We start from the raw sequence: 19392 nt of genomic DNA, 5'->3' as shown, positions 1-19392 counted from the left end.
ATTTCGTCTGCAGACATGGAACCGCCTCCAGCTGCAGCTGGGGAGCAGGGTGGAGGTTGGAGTGTTCTTGCTTCTGTTCTCCCTCCTTTCACTAGATCCATTTCACTTTTGGTGCCATTGACCTTTATCTTTGATAAGAATAGTAGTTGCTGCATTGTGCCACTTGTGCTGCTAACATCCCAGCTCTGGATTCTGGTGGATGCTTTTGGGCTTCCTCGCTGCTCAGCTGTTGTCATGCTCTCCCAATTAGCAGGGCCCTGATTGCTGCCTCACCTGGGTTTGTCACCAGAATCCTTTGCTTCCTGCCTCTGCCTGAACTGGGATGTACACCATGCCACTGCTTGAAATAAGCTGCTTGTATCAGCAGGGACTGCATTATCAACCACTGCACACAATGAACAGCTAGGCTGGGGTCAGGCATCCCGGACCTCTCTTTGTGCCCAGCTGAGTTGGGGTCAGGAGGGCACTCAGCAATCTGCTCAGGAATATCGCTGCTGCCTGCGAATCAATTGACAAGAAATTCCTCTGACTTTTATTCAGGGGGAACAGGGCTTGTTTCAGATCAGGAGAACGAAGCTGATCTCTGAGCCAATGAAAGAAAGCTCAGATCCTCTTCCTGACTTGACAGCTACTGCTGTATAAAAAGCTGCAGTAGCTAATTTTTTCGCCTCCTGCTTATATTGCCCATCAGTTCTAGCTGTAAAGAGGTGGGACATTTAAATATTCTGCTCTGTCGTATTCCAGAGACATTGAGCCAGTTCTCTTTAAATGCTACTTTTCTCTGTAGTTTCAGGATTGTAAAGTCGTTCGGGCAGGGACCTTGCCTTCCTGCACCTCTGCCAAGAGTCGGTCCGATTGCTGGTGCTCTATAAATAACAAGCTTTCTCTTGTGAAGCTTCTGTTAAATGGTGTGTACAGTGCCCCTGTTCAAAATGGGCCTGTGGTGTCGTGGGGTTCTGAGGGCACAGAGTGCCATTCCCAGGGCTCTGACTGGATGGCTTTTCCACTGGATGCGCAGCTGGGAAGCAGGCGTATTCCTGAGAGTTTTTGCAAGACGGGAAGATGCATCAGAAGGAATTCCAGAGTGAGACAGAAAAAGCTCCCAGGCCCGATGGTTGGCATCGCCAGCAGCTGAGTGCTTTGGTTTTGGGCCAGTCCCCGACGTAAAGGATCTAGGGATGTGTCTGCAGTTGGTGCACATGGATTTGTGTAGCTGTTGGCGGGCACTGCACACCCTTCTCAGTGAAGGGATCTCTGCAGGGCCGGGCCCATCCCAAGCTGGCAAGGCTAGTGGCTGGATTCCCATGACATACTTGCTTCCTGTAAATGCCAGCTGGGCCTTTTACAGACAAATAGTAGACTCAGAGCATGCAACCCCCCAAACCTCTCCACACTCTGTACTGGGAGGGACAAAGGGACTAGGCGTGTCCTCGCAAGGCTGTTTAACCAGCTCTTGAAGGCTGGGTCGCTTTTCCCTGCACACTCCCGGTGTTCAGCTGGCCCTCGGTAGCTGCCAGGAGACGTGGGAGGGCGTCCCCCTCTCAGTGCATCTGCAGAGAAAATGGCACCAAACATTTCTTAGAAAATCAGCTGGCCGGTTCCCAGCTCCCCATGGGGACTGGCCTGGCTGTTGTTTACCAAAGACTTCTGGGAAGGCTGCCACTTCTGTCCCTTTCATTCACTGTCAAGGTTTCAGTCCAGGGTCTTTTACACTCCTTTACTTCCCCTTGGACAGGTCCTGGGACGGGACAATAGCGGGGCTGTTATATACGATCTGTGCCTTTCTCAGGCAAATGAGCTGCCTGCTGCAGGAGGCTCCATTCAAGGACACCTCAAAGCACAAAGGTGGATGCGGGAGAGAAAAACCCAACTGCATTTATCGCTAAAGGCTTTGCTCAGGCCGGTGAATTGCAGGATTTTGCAGAGGGCAGGAAGGGAGCAAGGAAGGGCCAGACAGGCGGTGGCATCTGCTGGCCTGGACTGGATGGAAACAGTAAGGGGTTTACACTGGGTTCAGGCTTGTCTCCGTGAATTCTCCTTCTAGACAAAGCTGAGGAGGGGCCAGCAGCCCAGGAAGGGGGGTATGCATGAAGCCCACGTCCCTCAGGCTTGCCTTGGAGCGTCATGTTCCCTCCCTGTTCTGCTCCTATCCCATTCGTGGGCTACTTGGTGCAGCCAGAACATCCTGTCCTCACGCAGCAGGGAGATGTGGCTCGCTGCTCCCCAGTGCATGGCTGTGTCACGGAGGAGGCTGCAAGTTCAGTCACTGGCACCCGGAGCCCAGTCTTGCTCCCTTGTGCAGCTCTGTACCTGGCAGAGGTGTTCCCAGGCTGCTGCCATGGCAGAAAGCTGGACGCCACCTGACTGGCGTCTGTGGATTCACTCCACGCCACCTTCTGTGCTGCCTCTGCCCTGGCAGGCAAAGGCTGTGAACTCGGTAGAGCTCATCCACGTATTCGCTCTCTCCACCTCCCTGCCCCCGTGCAGCCCTTCACCTTGGGATAGACCCTTGTCCAGGGCCATGCTCAGAGCACAGTTGGCTGGGAGACCCCCAAGGGGAAACTTGGGTGCTGCAGGAAGTGGTCTTTCCCCAGTAGGGGGTGCTCTTCCCTCTGAATAGGTGCGGAGGACTGCCCTGGGGTGATGCTCCTGCCCGCATGTGGACGTCCCAGATCCCACCTGGTTGGTCCCGTCGGTCCCACTGGGGTAATCGCCACAGTCGGCCGCCCTCAGTCTCCAAGGCGCTTACCTGGCCTCTCTCGCTGTCTGACCCCTCGCAATCTTTCATGCATCTGTCCTCGCTCGCTCTCTGGGAAAGCAGGGCTGTTATCCCAGTGGCGAGGCAGAGAGACTCGGTGACTGGCCTGGGGTCACAGGGAGTCTGTGGTGGAGGAGAGAACTGAACTCATGTTTCCAAAGCCCCAGACTGGTGCTCTGACCATCCTTCCTCAGTCTTGTCCTCCTTTACTCCCCGTCCCAAATGACTGTGTAGATTTGCTGTGTGCTGTCATATCGCTGTTGTCTTCCAGCCTCCCTCGGGCTGGGTGAAATATTCCTTTATCCCATGCGTTTGTAAAGCATGTTGGGATTTTCACAGGATGAATAAAATCTCCTATTATTTATTAACACCTCCATCCTCGCTGGACCTGCTGGGGCAGTGACTAATCAGGAAAGCAGTTGGTTAGCTGGCACTTCATGTAATATTAACTCAGGGATTGTAGCACTCGGAATTGTAAAGCGGCTGGATTGGCGAGGCTCTGTGTGATTGAATGCTGTGCTTGTTCCTAAGGCAGAGCTTTGTTCTCGGCTGGTTCTCATCCATCCCCCAAACGCCCAGGGTTTCCCAGCCAGCCTGGGGGGATGTTTGCCGGGAAGGGTGTGTATCAGAGTCACTCCTGTGTATTCAGTCTTTGAGGCTAGAAAATGAATCCTCTGTCTAGCTAAGGGCCAGGCAGTATCTCTCATCCAGTTCCTATAGCAAAGCAGGGTGAGAATGCTGCCCAGAGGGGTGGGGGCTGCAGGGTCGCTGTGTCTGCCTCCTTACATGTTCCCGATGTGCTGGAGATTTTGCAATGCAAGGTGCTGGCTAGGAAGCTGGGTGTTGTTGTTTACAGCTATGGCCACATGGTTTCCCATGTGTGATCTGAGCTGGGAGTGGAGATGGAGCGTTACATAGCCTGATGCCATGCCAGGACTGGCAGAAGTGGTGTGAACCTTCTGCACAGAGCCAGGGCCTTCTGTGAGCACCAGGTGAGAAAAACGAGCCAAGCCTCCTCCCCGCACAAAGCAGAGGCTGAGGGTGCTCAGCTAGTGGGCTTGTTCGCCCAGTGCCTGGGAGCTGGGATCCTTCTAGTGAAGGGGGAGCGTTCTCAGCAGGCTCTGCAGTCTGTGGGCTGGCTTGTGCTCGGCACAGGGAGCTGGCTGGAGCTGCTGCCTTGCTCCGGAAAGGACGTTCCTGGCAGGACTCCAGGAAGCAGGATGCACTGCAGCATCTGTGGGTTCTGGAGGAAGAGTTTACAGTGAATCCTCTGGGTAGAGTGTGAGGTTCAAAGATTCAGGCCCCTTTGCAGCTTTCTGTGCTGTGTAAGCTGGGGCCGTGGGGGCCTCCTGCCCAGCCGCCTGGGGCTCTGCATCCATATTCGCTGTCCCAGCTTGGAACGTGCCAGTGTTGGCTGGAGGAGCCCTGTGCTCGAGTCTCATTATCGCTCAGAACAGCTGAGACACAACAAATGGAGCGTAGCACTGTTGGGTGTAAAGGCAACAGCGCCTTGCAGTCCCTTGCCAAACAGGAGAATCTCTGGCTGAGTTGCAACCTGGCATGGTGCTGCTAAGGGAGAGGAGCGATTCACCTCCGAATTTCAGACGCTTTGTTTTATTTTTGACAGTGACTTTGGGGACTGACTCAGTCTAGTTTTCTCTCTCTCTCTCTCTCTCTTTAATCATGGACAAATTTCCTGCAGACCTGGGTCCAAAAGGGAGTATGTCCTAGGCAGTTCTGGCAGGTTGGCTCCACAGACCCACGAGCCTGTGCGTGCGTTTGAAAGCGCTAAACCGTAGGTCTCCAGGGCGTCTCGCTGGAATCTTTGAAAGGCGTAGAGTGGTCAGCAAGCCAATCAAAGCCAGAGTCAGTGTTGGGGGAACTGGGGCCTTTGACAATCAAAGTGTTGGCTGCAGAAATTCTAAAACGGCCCCCAGGCGAATTTGAGTCGTTTCCCCGAAAGACCATTGGAAAGTCTGGGTCTTCAGGAGATATGAAACCAAGCCCCACCTCTGCTCTGCCTCAGAACACCTCTGGCTTCGGGGCTCCTAGGGCAGGCAGAGTCTGCTCCAGCCCTTGCTGTTCACGGCTGGAACGGACTCTGGAAAGCTGGTGGGTTTCTGGACCAGCCAGGAGTGACACGGGTGTGACTCCAAACTCTGCTTCTGTGCCTCTCTCAAGCTCCTGAGCTGGGAGCAGCATGTCAGGGAGTGCGAAGGCCATTCTGGCCTGGAGCCTCCTCCCCATCAGCGGGAGCCCCCACTGCCCTGGCAGCCCCCGAACAGCGAGCGCATGCTCACGCGGCCGGAGAAGCTGCCGAAACGTGTGTGACTCGGGAGGGTAGTGACACTGCCAGTGGTGCACAGACTAAAGGGCTGTGCTCGTGCTCCATTACTCAGCATCCTCGCCCGGCCAGGCGTGCTCCGCAGCCCTGCGGGATCGGCTGCAGGAAATGGCATGTTGCTATGATACACTGCTGTAGCAATGACTGTGCTCAGAGGAGCCGAAATCTGCACAAAAGGGAAAGATGGCCAGACTGGAAGAGGGGAGGAGGCATCCGGAGACCTTTATTTAAAACTTGGGAACTCTAACAAGGGGATGTGTGGGGCAGGCTGTCATGGGGGCCCTCCTGCCAGGGGGGCAAGGGTGCAGTCCTGCCCACACAAGGGGATAAAGTCTCTCTGTACAGACTCTGTCCAAGCTCCTTTCTGAGTGCACAGAGATCTGTGCTGGGTCCCGTGTCCATTAGCTGGGTCCCAGTGCAGCGGGGAGGGCCCCGTGACCTGTTCTGACAGCAAAGCCTGTGTCAATCATTGCCTGGACTGTGCCACAGCTCGAGCTGCCGAACTGGCTTTGCAAGAGGGGTCTGGAAACCGGCTGCCTAGTGGAGCTCAGCCCTGCTGGGCTCTGGCTACCGTAACCAGCAGCCTCCGTCTCAGTGGGCATGGGGTCCACTCTGTGCTGCGGGGACAGCTGGGAACGGGAGGGATTTGCTGCTGTCAGATCTGCCAGCCACAGACAAGGTGATTGGGGCCTAAGGCTGGGTCAGGACTCTCCGGATGGATCTGCAGGGTGCAGCGTTCCGGGGGCTTTCTCAGCATGCTGGCTGCCTCCTCCACAGACAAGAGGAGAGTGCTCCCCCCAGCCCTTTCCCACGGGGAACGCCAGGGGCAGGCCGGGCTTTCGGGCAGTTATGGCAGGTGGGAGCTTGCCCTGCTGCTTTGGTGTAGTGAGTGGGGCGCTGGCTGGGCATCCTCTAGCTTCTAGGTGCAATGTGCAGGGGGCTCTCTCGTGCAGGCTGGTGGTGACTTTCCCTAACTGGCCCAGACTGGAGCATCCGAGTCCCATCGCTCAAAAGCGGGTGCCCTGTGCTGGAGTTGGGTAGGCTGGGGCCACGAGTCTGAATTCCTCTAGTCCTCAGGAGTCCTGAGTGCTCAGCATTTCTGGAAAATCAGGCTCAAGGTGTTTTGGGCTCCCAGAATGGGACACCCCTCCCCAGATGGGGCTCACTCTGGGACAGATGTGACCCTAACGAACGGAGGACGTCTGAGATTCACAGATGCACCGTGGAGCTGTCAGGAGCTGCTCCCTCTATACAGTCCCATCCCCAGCTCCCTCATGTCCTATCGCTGCGGCTCTGGCTCTGGGTAAGACATGCTCGGTAACAGTGTCCACTAATTCGTACAGGTTGCAGTGTTCTTGTGGCTGGGTTGGTCCCAGGCATGAGAGAGACAAGGTGGGCAAGGAAAGCATGTCTCTTTCACTAGCGGAAACATGTTACCTCACCCGCCTTGTCTCTACGGGGCGTGGAGAGCTGAGTCCTGTCTGGTTCCCTATCCCCAGCCTTCTAGGTTTCCTGAACGCTCACTGGGCTGTTGGCGCGTGGAACTGCACTATCCGACCCGGGATCTGTTGACCTCCTCTCCATGGTTCAGGGGATTCTAACATGCAGCCTACGACTCCGCTGTGTTTCAGTACCAGGCCTCAGCATGCAGCACTCCACCAGGGAGCAGATGGCAGCCATGCACAGCACCTGTGGGGCTGGTCTTAGGGTTCTGGCATGGCCTTGGCTGGGCGGAGTTGATGTGTCCTGCTCAGTGATAGTAGGAGGGCTCTGCAGGGTTAGCACGTGTGTTCTGCTAGGAGTCCCCGAAAGCCTGTTGAGCCCTGATGGTGCTGGGGGGCTGCCTGCTGTGTCGGGGGATGGGGAGATCAGAATGTTCTCCCTCTCCAGGGCTGAGCAGGAAATGAATAGGTCTCCATGCTCAGCCTGTCCACGCAGAGGAGGAAACCCTGCTCCGAGGAGGTGGCTTATTTCCCCCTCCCCCCGTGGAGGAGAGGGATATTTCAGTGGGAGGCACTTTGGGGCAGGGCCTTGTCCTCTTGTCTGCCAAGCTCCCGGTTGGCGCTATGCGTCCCGGCCCATATGGCGGAGCCTTCTCTTAGCCAGTGACAGGGGAGGAGAGCTAGAGTCTCATGGCCAGAAACTCCGGCAGAGAATTAGCCTATTCTCCTCTCGCCCTTCCGGAAATGTGAACTGTCATCATCCATAATTCATCAAGCGCCGCAATCCATCAAGGGGCCACTTGACACCAGGCCTGGGTGCTTGGACTCCCTCCCGCACAGTGGGAAAGCGCTGGCCAAGAGTATTCCCAAGGGGCCGCCGACAGGAAGCGTGTCCTGTTTCCGCACCCTCGGGGTGGGAGATTCTTTTGGTGAAAGAGGAAAAAAGAATAGTGAATTCAACAAGGACTCGGGTGTCTCTGCTTCCCCATTTCATAAATGAACAGCTGCTGCTCACCCCTCCCGGAAGCTTAAGCCATTGTAAAGCCAAATATAAAACTGTAACAGTGGTTTTAAGTAGCAGTGAGCTGATTGCTCCATTACTGTTTACTGAGGCATTTACAATCGCACACAGAATGCACTTCAAATAAAAACATGATGGGATACTGACTTTAATGGCTGACATTTGCATTTGTGGGCTGGGTGGGTGGGTAGCAGTGCACGCACCCTGCCAGCTCCGTCAGAATCCTGCAGAATACAGAATCGGAGTTCCTCTATTTATGGCCTATTCTCCAAACACGGCACATTTTTATGTACCAAAAAAGAAGGGGGAATCTGGCTGATTGTGGTGATATGTTTTCTTCCAGGTCATTGATGAAAATGTTAAATAGTGCAAGGCCAAGAACAGATCCCTGCAGGAGCCCACTAGAGAAACACCTGCTCAGTAGTTACATTGTCAGATCTATCCGTTAGCTGGCTTTTAATCCATTTGAAGTGCCATGTTAATTTGATTTCATTCTAGTTTTTAATCAAAATGTCGTGTGGTACCAAGTCAAACACCTTACAGTAGTCTTAGTATATTACATCAACGCTATCACCTTTATCAACCAAACTTGTAATCTCATCAAAAAAAATCAGATTAGTTTGACAGGTTCTATTGTCCATAAACCCAGAGTGATTGGCGTTAATTATATTGCCTGGGCAGTTCTGTAGCAATCGCACCATCAGCTATGCCTGGAATTAACATCCTGGCACCTGGGAGAGCGAACAGGCCTGCCTACCTGGCCTGCCCTCCCCAGGCTCCAGGAATAACTGACAGCCTGGCTCCAGGGGTGTGGAACATGTCTCCACTAACGGCTCGCCTCCCTCTCTCTGTTGCAGGCTCAGCGTATTATGACAATGTCCGCCCCTTGGCCTACCCCGATTCGGACGCCGTGCTCATCTGCTTTGACATCAGCCGCCCAGAGACGCTGGACAGTGTACTCAAGAAGGTCAGTGTCCGATGCTCTGTCATGGCCGCTGTCCCGTGAAGCAGGCTTTTCCAATACAGCCCAGGGTGCCACGCCCAGAGGCCTGCTGCTCCTCTGGGAATTTGTAGCCCGAGGCCGGTGGAAATGGGGTCAGGGCATTGCCATGGGCCAGGTGAATGCCCTGTTGACCCTCTAGGTCTGGCAGCATGTCCTGGCCATTGTCAGAATGGTGTCAGGCTCTCCGCTTGCAGGGACAGGGCCGTGAGTGGTGGGGCAAGATGCCCTGGGCACACTTGCTCACCCTGTGCCCTTCCCCCTCCCCCAGGGTGCTCACGCTGCCTGGGAAAGGACCAGCTTTTCCTGGAGTGAGTTTCCTGATACCTGTGCCCTTCTGGAGGGGCCAGTCCCCTGCTGTGAGCCAGGTCGGAGGCCACTTTTCTCATCCTTGCCCTCGACAGCAGCTACTGCCTGCCAGCACTGGGGCTGCAGCGGAAAGTGCCACATTTCAATCTGAAAGGAGCCCATATGAATAATGCAGCTCCTGGAGGGCTGGAGAAGGGGGGCGTTTGTGTAGGAGTGGGGTGGCTTGGCGGGTGGTGTTCTGTTTTTAATGAAGACCTCGGAAAGCGCTGTGCATCTCAAAGCCCTGGTTAGCACCCCCGGGAGCCGGCGTGCTAGGAATTAGCTCATGGCAGAGTCGAGAAGTGGCCTCCAGTGTCCATTTTCTTGTGACTGGAGAGTTCGTTAGCTGGCTCAGTCCCCCTCGGGTCAGTGTATGCACCATGGAGAGGGCAGCGGTCAGCTCCCCACAGATTGGCAACGAACAACCAGCTGTGCCACTGAATCTCAGACCTGTCTGAGAATAAGATGAATTGGCACGAGGATGCTGGCCAGGCAGGGAGGCAGAGGGCCACGGTTGGTCCATGGCCACTTGGATGCTGCCTGCCTCTGGCAGCATAAATCTGAGCTGACTGACTGGTCAAGCTTCTCCACTAGCAGCCAGAGGTTTGTCTGGTGGCAGTTTAGCACCTTCCAGCAAAGCCGTTCTGGGTGCCTGGTAATAGTATGTCAGATCTTTAGAGCTACCCAGGAATAACAGATTTTGGGTAGAACTTCAGCAGACCTGCATGCGCTATGTGGTGCAGAGATGGGAGGCTACCAGGGGCAACCCACGGCACTGCAGGGAATGGAGCTGGGGAAGCACTTCCCTCTGAGTTAGCACTGAGTGACCCAATGACCCAGAATTTTGCTTACGGGTATCATGCTGTCGGAGCAGCCTCCTTTCTGGTGAGCTGCAAAACCCACATCTGTGACCTGATAGCACTTCCTGTTACCCCAGCATCCTGGCCAGACTCGGATGGGCTATTACATTCCGTTGACTGAGACTCCTGCAATTTCCAGTAGGTTCTCACTGCAGTGCACCATTGCTGTGCTCTGTGAAATAGCTGCTCTGTCCCACTCCAGAGGGGCGCCGGGACTGATACCGGCTTTGAAAAGCATTTTGGAGTCCTGTGGAGTGAAAGGCCCTACAGAAATCTATTGTTGCTCCCGCTAACAAGCCCCAAGTTACTGGACTGGCCCAGACTCTGGCTTCTGAATAAGTCACATTGTGGTGTCTGGCCTGGTGACCCCCCAAAGTTTGGCCAACTGCTGAGCTGAAGCAAATGCCTCTTGTTCAACTGTTCCTACTGATAGGGAGCACTGGGAGGTGGGGCTGGGACTGTGAGATCCTGGCGAGGGGGACAAAGACCTTTTAACAACTCAGTCAGTGGCTCAGTGTTTGAATCCAAAGCAGCTCCCTGGATCTGACTCTCTCTGCAGCCTGCCGCCCTCTAAACATGCAGACAGTAAGGAGACTCATTGCCCAGTTTAAGGATCTGCAGAATAATAGCGACAGCAAATCACTTCTACCTTAATGAGCAAGAAACTCACTAATAACTGTCTTGAGCTTGCATTTATTTATGGCTCTGTCTGCAGACATTCCTGCGCTGTTAAATGCAAACTCTTCCCCGCACAGCCTTCCCAGATGCCTCAAATACAATTAGGCAATGTCTTTTTGATATGGCAACTTAAAATAAACCCTGAATCATCAGGGATTTCTTAAGTACCTCTGAGTAGATGCCTTGTTTCCTTTGGCGCAAGTTTTGCAGCCTTCAGAGGTGAGGAGAATGCCTAAGATGCCATGAAGTGGAAATAGGGTTTAGCTTTTGATATCAAATAAAGTAAGGATAATAAAGCTGCCTATTCCAGCCCTGGATCAAGATGCTAATTCAGCAGAGGAATCTTTATTCTCTGTCCATCTGATGCCTAAGATGCAAAACCTGAACGAGCGTTTGATTCGTGGAGCCTTAGATTATACAAACAGCACGTTGCACTGAGGGGGAAGGAGCCACCTGAGAGAATCCAGACAAACAGCTTGCTAGTTTATACAGCCTGGGCGTTCGTGGTGCACTGCCTTAATCCTCACAGGTCTTGGTAGTGGAGCCCTGTGCATGGGACCTACGGCAAACTCCAGTCCCTGTGTGCCCCTCTCCAGCATCTGCCTCATGCAGATTAACTTTGGCCTGGTTACAGACCAGAATCAGGCCCCTCTCTCTCCAGTGCAGGGGAGTGTGTGTCATTTCGGGGCTGCAGTCGTTTGGAGCCTAGTTCGGGTGATCCTGCTGCTCCACCTTGTCCGGGATCGGGATCTCTATCCCCCGGAAGAATGCTGATGTTTGCGTTCAAACTACAAAGGAATTTTAGGCACCTGCCATCAGAAGTCTGAGTCATGGCAGCTGGCAGTGATGTCAGAGACTGTGGAATCTCCCGTGAGCTGTGCAATCAGCTGCTGGTGGGGTCGAATTGCTGAGCCGCACAGAGGCTGCGCGTGTCCCTGGCCACAGGTGTGGACAGTCTGTGGGGAAGCAAACCCTGTGCCCCACTCACTCTCCTGGTGGAATAGATGGTTTTTCTCTCTCTCCAAGTCCAGCTGCGGCTGCTCTGTCCTGACATTTGCAGAATGAAACTGGTGCTATTCTGAGCCATATATTTTTCCATCAGACCGTGGGCACCAGGTCATTTTTTAATTGCCTGGTATATTTTCCCATCAGCTCCTCTAGTAGGATATTGCTAGTTCTGAGTGAAGGCAGGATGAGTTGAGATGCTGGGAGTTTCTGCTCACTGTCTGGCTGCACCTCCCAGCACTGAGCACGTAGCCAGGTAGCTGACTCCAGATCACAGCGAGAGCGACCTAGACAGATCTTCTTTGGAGAGGGGTCGGGGGCGGAGCAGTCACAGAGATGGTTTTATTTTCTGCTGCAGCCACTGAGCTGCATGCTGGAGCTTCAGAAGCTGCCAGTTAGAGCAGAGGAAATGGCCGTTTGATGCCCTAGCTTGTTCCGTCCATGGCTCCCAGTTCCTAAGGCCACTGGCCATGGCTGTGTTCTGAAGTCTGACGGGCTTTGATGGCTCCCAACTGCAAACCAATTCCGTGTTTGCTGTGCAAATAGCTCCCTGCTGACTGCGGTGTCTTGGAAACAGTTGTGCAGAGGGCTCAGCTGGGGCACCCTTTGAAGTGCCAGATCTGTGCACCAGACTCCGTGGTCATTACTTTTCCATAGTTAAGCCCAGAAGTGGCCTCCTGGGGGCCCACGGTGGGGGATGGGAGCTTAGGCTTAGCAGGTCTGCAAGGCGCGTCTGGAACAAGTGAGCAGAAAGCCCCTATTCAGGAGACACTCTGCTAATTCCCTGCCTGTGACAGTCAATAACCTGCCCTGGTGAGCTAATCACCCTCCGAACAGCTGTGCCCCCAGCTTGGAAACGGCATCTGCACTGGTGGGCTTTGCAGCTTGTCCCAGCCTCATCCCATTAAAGCCTCGCGTTAGATTCAAAAGGCGACTGTCCCTGTGTTTTCCCATCCTGGCCTCCAGGTACCCAGCCACTCCCAGCATGTGCGTTGGCCGAGCGCTTGTAATGAGATACGGCCAAGTCCCCTCTGGTGTGTCTAGCGTCAGCGAATCCAGGTGCGATCTTGCGTACCCCTTCCTCCCCCACACACACCCCTGTGTCTCATGGACCCCTCCTTGTGCCACTGATTTGGGGTTGCTGGGGCTCCCGCCCTGGCAGGGTAAACCCCTGTCAGCTGCAGGGCTAGGGACGCCTGTTCCGAACCAAGCGCCCACGCAAACTCGCACCGCGGGAACTGTGGAGGCGTATTGGGCCAGTCTGCTTGTTTCAGTTTCTGTGCTGCTGTAAGCTTGGCTTGCAGGGAGATCTGCCAGTCAGGCTGGCTTGGCGGCCCAAGGGAGCTGGGTCAGAGAGTGCGGGAGGGAGAAATGCACCCAGGTTTGCGTGCGAGGGTGCTGGGTTCTGGAGAAGCTGCCTCTAAGCACCTGTGAGCTGGAGCCAGGCCCTTGCTGGCTGGGTAACACTAGCAGGGCGAGGTGGGCCCTTCGCTCACAAGGGCTGTATGCCACCCTCCAGGAGGCGCGTGGCCGGCTGTGTTCAGACAAGCCCTGGGTAGCCCTTTGCCCAGGTGACCTGCTTGCCACCTCGGCAGTCTCCATCGTGCCTGGCCTCTCCAGCTGCCTTTGAGGCCTGGGCACACGGATACTTTCCCTTCCCTCCCGGCTGCAGAGGGACCTGCCCTGACTGTGGAGCCTTGTTCTCACTCGGGCACTGGGCAGGTGGCACTACCCACCCCGGAGGCCCGAGGAGTGGGGTCTCTGAACCCCCTGACCAGTGGGGCGGGGCTGGTGGCAGCATGGCTCAGGGCCCTGGCGTGCAGCCGAGGCCCCTCCCTCACTGGGAGTCCGGTGCCGGTCCGTAATTCGCAGGCTGGCTGGTATCGAGCCGAGCCAGGGAGCTGAGGGTGAGGCTGGAGCTGGCGGTTCAGAGAGAAGAATTTTCTTTTTTCCCCGAGGGAAGCTTGGCTGGGGTGGGGGCCAGCTGCCGCTAACTGAAGGCCAGGGTGGGCACGGGGGGCGGGGGGCGGGGGGAATGGGGCCTGTCAGCTGCCTGGGGTCTCTGGGGAGCCCCCTGCCAGCCAGCTGCAGATACCTGCTGGAAGCAGCGCTCCGTCCCTGTGGAGCGCGGCTCCAGCGATGGGGCCTTGGGGTTCTTGTCACTGAAAAGGGGACGAAATGTGGGACTGGTCTTCACTGGCTGAGATCAGACTGTGGAAAGAGCTCCTTTCTGTGCTGACCGTGCCAAGGGGGGTCCTAGGATACACTGCCCAGCCAGCCACGGTGGGGGATGTGGGGAGGGCAAGGACGGGGAGCCAGGACTCCTGGGTTCTGTCCCCAGCTTTGAGAGGGAAGTAGGCCCCAGTGGGTTAAAGCGGGGGGGCTTGGGGGGGATGGGGAGCCAGGACTCCTGGGTTCTGTCCCCGGCTCTGGGCGGGGAGTAGGCCCTAGTGGGTTAAAGCGGGCGGGGGTTGGGGGAGACTCCTGGGTTCTCTCCCTGGCTCTGGTCAGGGAGTGGAGCTGGAGACGTGTCCGATACAAAGCACTATTACGATTGCCCTTGCCTGCTTTCCTGAGGTGCCCCCATTATGCCCCCCTGCTGGCCGGAAGGGGCTGTGCCCGAAGGGCTAAGAGTCTGCTAATGCCCCTTGCTGGCTCCTGCTGTTCCCCAGGCGGCTGTCCAGCTGCCAGGATGAAGGTGGGGGAGAGCCCTAGCCCCTCTTGGTGAGAGCCCTGCGAGCTGCCATTTCACCCCAACCCCGCTTTGCTCTCTCCCGCAGTGGCAAGGGGAGACCCAGGAGTTCTGCCCCAATGCGAAGATCGTGCTGGTTGGCTGCAAGCTGGACATGCGGACAGATCTGAACACCCTGCGGGAGCTCTCCAAGCAGCGCCTCATCCCCGTCACACATGAGCAGGTGTGCTTCTCCAGGGGACTCAGGGTGGGAGGGGAATGCCCTACGTCCTGCTAGCCACAGGCAGCCCAGCTCCTGTCCATTGTGCCAGGGACTGGCTGTGCAGGCCTCTCTCTGCCTGCGCCACAGCTGGTTTGACCCAGGCTCGATGGAGCAGGCAGCCCTGGCTCAGAGACGCTCTTCTCTCCACCCTCGATGCGGGCTGGGTATATTCTTAGCGCTCTCACTGAATATTCAGGTTGCGGGTGCCTCCCAGGAGCCGTTACTCTGCACACAGGCGTCAGTTTCTGGTTAGCACCTAACAGCTAAAATTACTTTCCTAGAAGGTGATGAAGACACTTGCTCTCGCCTATAAAGTGGGTGGTAAAGGGAACGGGGAGGGGGGCTGCTCTAAGGTGGGAGGGCTTCCGGAAGCTCTTTCTCCAGGCTGGGAAATGAGGCTGCAGTTCTCTCTCCTCCTATTGCTGCTCGGTGATAAGGGTGACTTGCCGGGCCGGCTGCGGCTGCTGCAGCCTAGGTGGAGTGAAAGCCACAAGCCAGCATTTAGTGACCAGTTGGGGGCAGAGCCCTAGCGCTGAATCACTTATCAGAGCAGATCATGGCCCGTTGGAGGCTGTTGCACAAACTGGCAACACCCTCTACTTCTGATCACGAGAGACCTCAGCTTGGAGCAAGCGGTGAGTAAGGCAGAGGAAGCTGCTGTCTGTGGGTGCATCTAGCACCAGGGCTGGGCTTCATTCCGTCCTGCTGCATTAGGCCACCCCTCCAAGGAGGCCACTGCCCAATTACCCTGGGACTGGCCCTCAGGTCGGGACGAGCCATTCACTGTCAGGTGTGTGACACGTTCCCCCAGAGCATGCAGGAGTTGTGATCACAGACGGACTCTGTCCTGCCTTCTGCTGCTTTGGTGCATGCTGCCCAGTATCCGATAACCTCTCCAAGGCAGTGGTGCCAATTCTGCGAGATGCATGGGAATTGCTGCACCATCTTTACCTGCCAGATTTCAATGGAGTGAACAGGGGTGAAAGCCCCAAAGGAAAAATTCACCCTTGTGCAGGGGGCCAGTGCAAGGCCCACTGAAGCTGAAGCCTTTCCAATCTGTTTAATGAAATTGATGCAAACCAGTGCATGGGCCTGTGTTTTGGTGCAAGAGCAGTTTAGTTCAGTTGGTCTTAAACCAATTCCTAACTGATGCAAACTGATCTGAAATTAACCTGGTTTAAACTGAAATTGGCACATCCACACAGCTGTTTGCACCATGTAACATCCTGTCTTTGGTTAAATGGCACAACTGTGTGCAGCCAAGGCCTGAGACAGCAGCACTTTGCCCCTGAGCTCAGTCCTCAGCCGTGTCTCTTTGGCGTTGCTAGGGGGTGGGGTAGAGACATGTTGCACCGGCTGCAGCCTCCTGGCATCCCCTTTGGAGCTGTCGGGCTGTGGGCTGAAACCTGTTCTCTGTTGATGGCGTCACAGTGTCAGCTTGCAGGGAAGTGATAAATGATGCTGTGGTTTTGCTTGTTCTGATGCTGGTAACTTGTGCTGAGGACACAAGGTCACTCACTGGACAAGGGGATGATTTCCCCTCCGGGTTCACCACGGGGGTGTCGGTGCAGGCCTGGCAGCTGTAATGGTGGCACAAACACGCGTCGGAGACGCACAGCTCCCACATCCTCCCACTGCCCCTTCTAGGTGCCAGCGCGCCAGTCATTTAAGGAGCAGGTCTCTGGCTGAGTGTTGAGCAAATTCCCACTTTTAGGCAGCGGGGGTTCAGGGTCCATTATCCAGAACTGGAGGGGAGGGGTTCCGTCTGCCATGGGACCTGTGTGGGGTTAAGGCACTGGCCTGGGGAGCTCTTGGTTCAACAGGTGACCTTGGAAAAGTCTCTACTACTCTGGGCCTCAGTTCCTTGCCTGTAAAATGGGGACAATAATCCAGCCTTTGTCTATTTGACAGGCCAGGGAGGGTCTCACAGTGTATACCCAGCACAATGGGACCCCAGTCTCAATAATTCGTGGTAATAATGTGCCAATCACAAGAGAAGGGTCTAATAGATGGGAAGCTGCCTGGACAGCCAGTGCCTGGTAACTCTGGGGCAAGCTGGGAGCAAAGGATGGAGAGGAGAAAGAAGCTGTTTTGGGGGGTAAATGTTCTTGTAGTTAGAAGCGGGTGGTGACGAAACCCAACCCAGCCTGTTCTCTCGCTGCCCACAGGCAGTCGGCCTCATTTATCTTGATTATCTAACCATGGTGAGCATGGCAGTTACTGTCCCTCATCTCCCCACAATGGCTGAGCGGCTCTAACTTCCGCCAGGAGCACAGAAATGCCCCCCCCATCCCTCCCTTGCTGGCCTCTCTGTGCGTAACGTGGTCCCAGCCCTACTGCTTGTTGAGGCTGGCTGGGAAATGGCACAGCCCTGAACGAGCTCCTGGAGCCCTGCCTGGGCATGAGCGTCCAGCGTGGCAGAGCTCCGGCATGTGGAGCTGGCCGAGGCCTGGGTGGCGGTTGAGTAAGTCATTACACGTTCTTTAATCCCAGGCCACGCTGCCTGCCCGAGGGCCAGGGATGTGAAGAACCTGTAATTGAATGCCTAGTGCGGGGGAGGATATGCACCCAGCCCTCTCGCGCCTAGGACACCAAGCGAGAGTTGGGGGGTGGGGCGGGAGGCCGCCTTGCCGTCCTGCCAGCTGAGAACGGGCCCTCCTGCCTGTCACAGGCTGATTGTGCCCACAGCTGGGATCTCAGTGAACCAGCACCTGACATCAGCATTCCCGGCACTGCCATCCCATTGGCACCTGCAGTGCCGGCCGCTCAGGCGGCTTGTCTGCACCCAGCGCTCTCACTGTTTGGAGAGGGGACGAATTAGCCTTGAGAGAGCAGCTCCTCACTGAGCTGCACTTCCTGCCCGCAGCGGCCAGCACACACAGGCTGATGCCATGTGACCGGACGCTGCCAGTGGCTGCCATGCAAACACTTCTCTCCCTTGCTCAATTCCTAGGGCAGCACGCTGGCACGGCAGATGGGGGCAGTGGCCTACGTGGAATGCTCCTCCAAGGTCTCCGAGAACAGCGTGCGGGACGTCTTCCACGTAACCACGCTGGCCTCCGTCAACAGGATGCACAAGAATCTCAAGCGGAGCAACTCCAAGCGGGGACTGAAGCGGGCGTCTCAGATGCCCAGCAGGACGGACTTGCTGAATGACACAGAGATCAGGAAAGACCGAGCCAAGAGCTGCTCCATCATGTGACAAATGGGCTGTAAATAGTGTGTGTGTGTGCGTGTGCGTGTTGTTTGTTTTGTACAGTAACAGGCCTAGACAAGAGCACAGCACTGGCTGCGGGAGCCAGCCTACCTTCCCACGGCTTTTCTTTTAGTCTCTAGGTCTGAGAGACGCTAGCTGCAAATCAGGGTGCATGTGTCACCCCCTCACCATGGAGACTTCTGGATTGGCTGTTGCTGTGCTGACTGCTTGGGATAAAGGAACCACTCAGCAGAGGAATATTCAGGTGCTGGAAAGTCTGTGATGAAGTAAAGAAAAAGGGAGTGTGTGTGTGTGAATCTCCTGTACACACATCTCCCTGTGTATGTGCGGTTGTACCTACACACAGTGCGCACGGGGACAGGCGGTGGGGTCTGGAACGGAGGCCGGGGAAGTGGGGGGGAACTGTCAGTGACTGTTCCTGGGCCGAAGAAGTAATAATCGCCCAATAATCTTTTAGGACCAAAAGCAGCAGGTGAGTCTGGTGCCCAGCTGGTAACTCACCACTGGAAGGGACTGGCTCCGGCTGTAAGGCAGGGTTGCCGTAGGAAGTAGGAGATCTGGGTCCGTGAGCTGGGAGGGGAAGGCTCCCTGGGGTGGACTATAACCCAGTGAGATTTTGAGTCCGCCTCAAGTGGAGGACAGATAATTTGCCCCTTCCGAGACGCTTTAATTACATCCAAACTCTGTTTAAACAATTGTGATATACCCGGGGGGAGACCTGGCCCCAGAGGAGAGGTCAGTCCCAGCAGATGCACCCCGTGAACTGTGGTTCCCTTTAGCAAGCGGGTGCGAGTCAGGAGAGCATGTAGAGCAGCTGAGAGCCAGGCGCGTATCTGTATCGCTCCCGGCCATGGGCACCCCGAAGCATGCAGCATCCCACAAAGCAATCCAAAGCCTGTTCTCCAGCCATTCCCAGCCGCAGATCATGTTGCATGGTGCCTGTGTTTGTTTGGTTTGAATACACACACAAATATCCTCGCCCCCATCTCCATTCTACCAGGGGGAGGGATGGAGCATCCTGCCTTGCTAGCCCTCTGTAACCAGCCTGCTCCTGCCACCTCTCATTGCTTCTAATGTCCTCTAATGCCTTTGACTACAAGCTTAACTGTGACGTGATGTCACACAGACACTTTAAGGAAAAACACCAACCTCCTTGCCTGGGCCCATCTGTGTAGATGGGCTGCAGGAATCTAATAAACAATGTCATGGGAAAACAGAAGGCACTCGGCTTTTTCTTTTTAATTAATGGAGCAGAACTGGGTCCCTGCCCCTCAAAATGGGGTCATCATCTCGTTCCTGGGGGTGTCACTGTGGGTCTCTCTCTCTCTCTCTCTCACACACACACGCGCGCGCGCCTGGCACAGGTGAGGGAAGCAGCATGTTAGGCTGCATGCAGGGGCGGCTCTAGGCATTTTGCTGCCCCAAGCACGGCAGGCAGGCTGCCTTCGGCGGCTTGCCTGCAGAGGGTCCGCTGGGCCCGTGGCTTCTGTGGACCTCCCGCAGGCGTGCCACCGAATCCGCAGGACCGGGGACCTCCCGCAGGCACGCCGCCGAAGGCAGCCTGCCTGCCGCCCTTGCAGCGACCGGCAGAGCGCCCCCAGGGGCTTGCCGCCCCAAGCACGCGCTTGGTGTGCTAATGCCTGGAGCCGCCCCTGGCTGCATGCAGTCACTCTGGCAGCTCAATACTTACTCTAAGTTGACATGCATTAACTAGGCAACCAGCAACTTCCAGTCAAGTGAGTAATTCATAAAGCCACCAGCTGTT

At 55.8% G+C, this 19392-nt stretch overlaps 1 protein-coding gene across 1 annotated transcript in view; it reads left to right on the top strand.

Annotated features, from left to right (window-relative positions):
- RND2 (Rho family GTPase 2) overlaps positions 1-18900 on the top strand; it is a 29944-nt gene extending 11044 nt beyond the window's left edge. The window contains exons 3-5 of the mRNA XM_044999577.1: positions 8423-8532; positions 14237-14371; positions 17364-18900. Coding sequence (XP_044855512.1) covers positions 8423-8532; positions 14237-14371; positions 17364-17612 — 494 coding nt within the window. The 3' untranslated portion in view covers positions 17613-18900. The remainder of the gene's footprint in view (positions 1-8422; positions 8533-14236; positions 14372-17363) is intronic.
- Positions 18901-19392: the final 492 nt, after the last annotated feature.

This window comes from Mauremys mutica, chromosome 25 (assembly GCF_020497125.1).
Source record: "Mauremys mutica isolate MM-2020 ecotype Southern chromosome 25, ASM2049712v1, whole genome shotgun sequence".
Taxonomy (NCBI): Eukaryota; Metazoa; Chordata; order Testudines; family Geoemydidae; genus Mauremys; species Mauremys mutica.
Note: the sequence above shows the minus strand (reverse complement) of the source record. Positions and strands in the feature narration are given on the sequence as shown.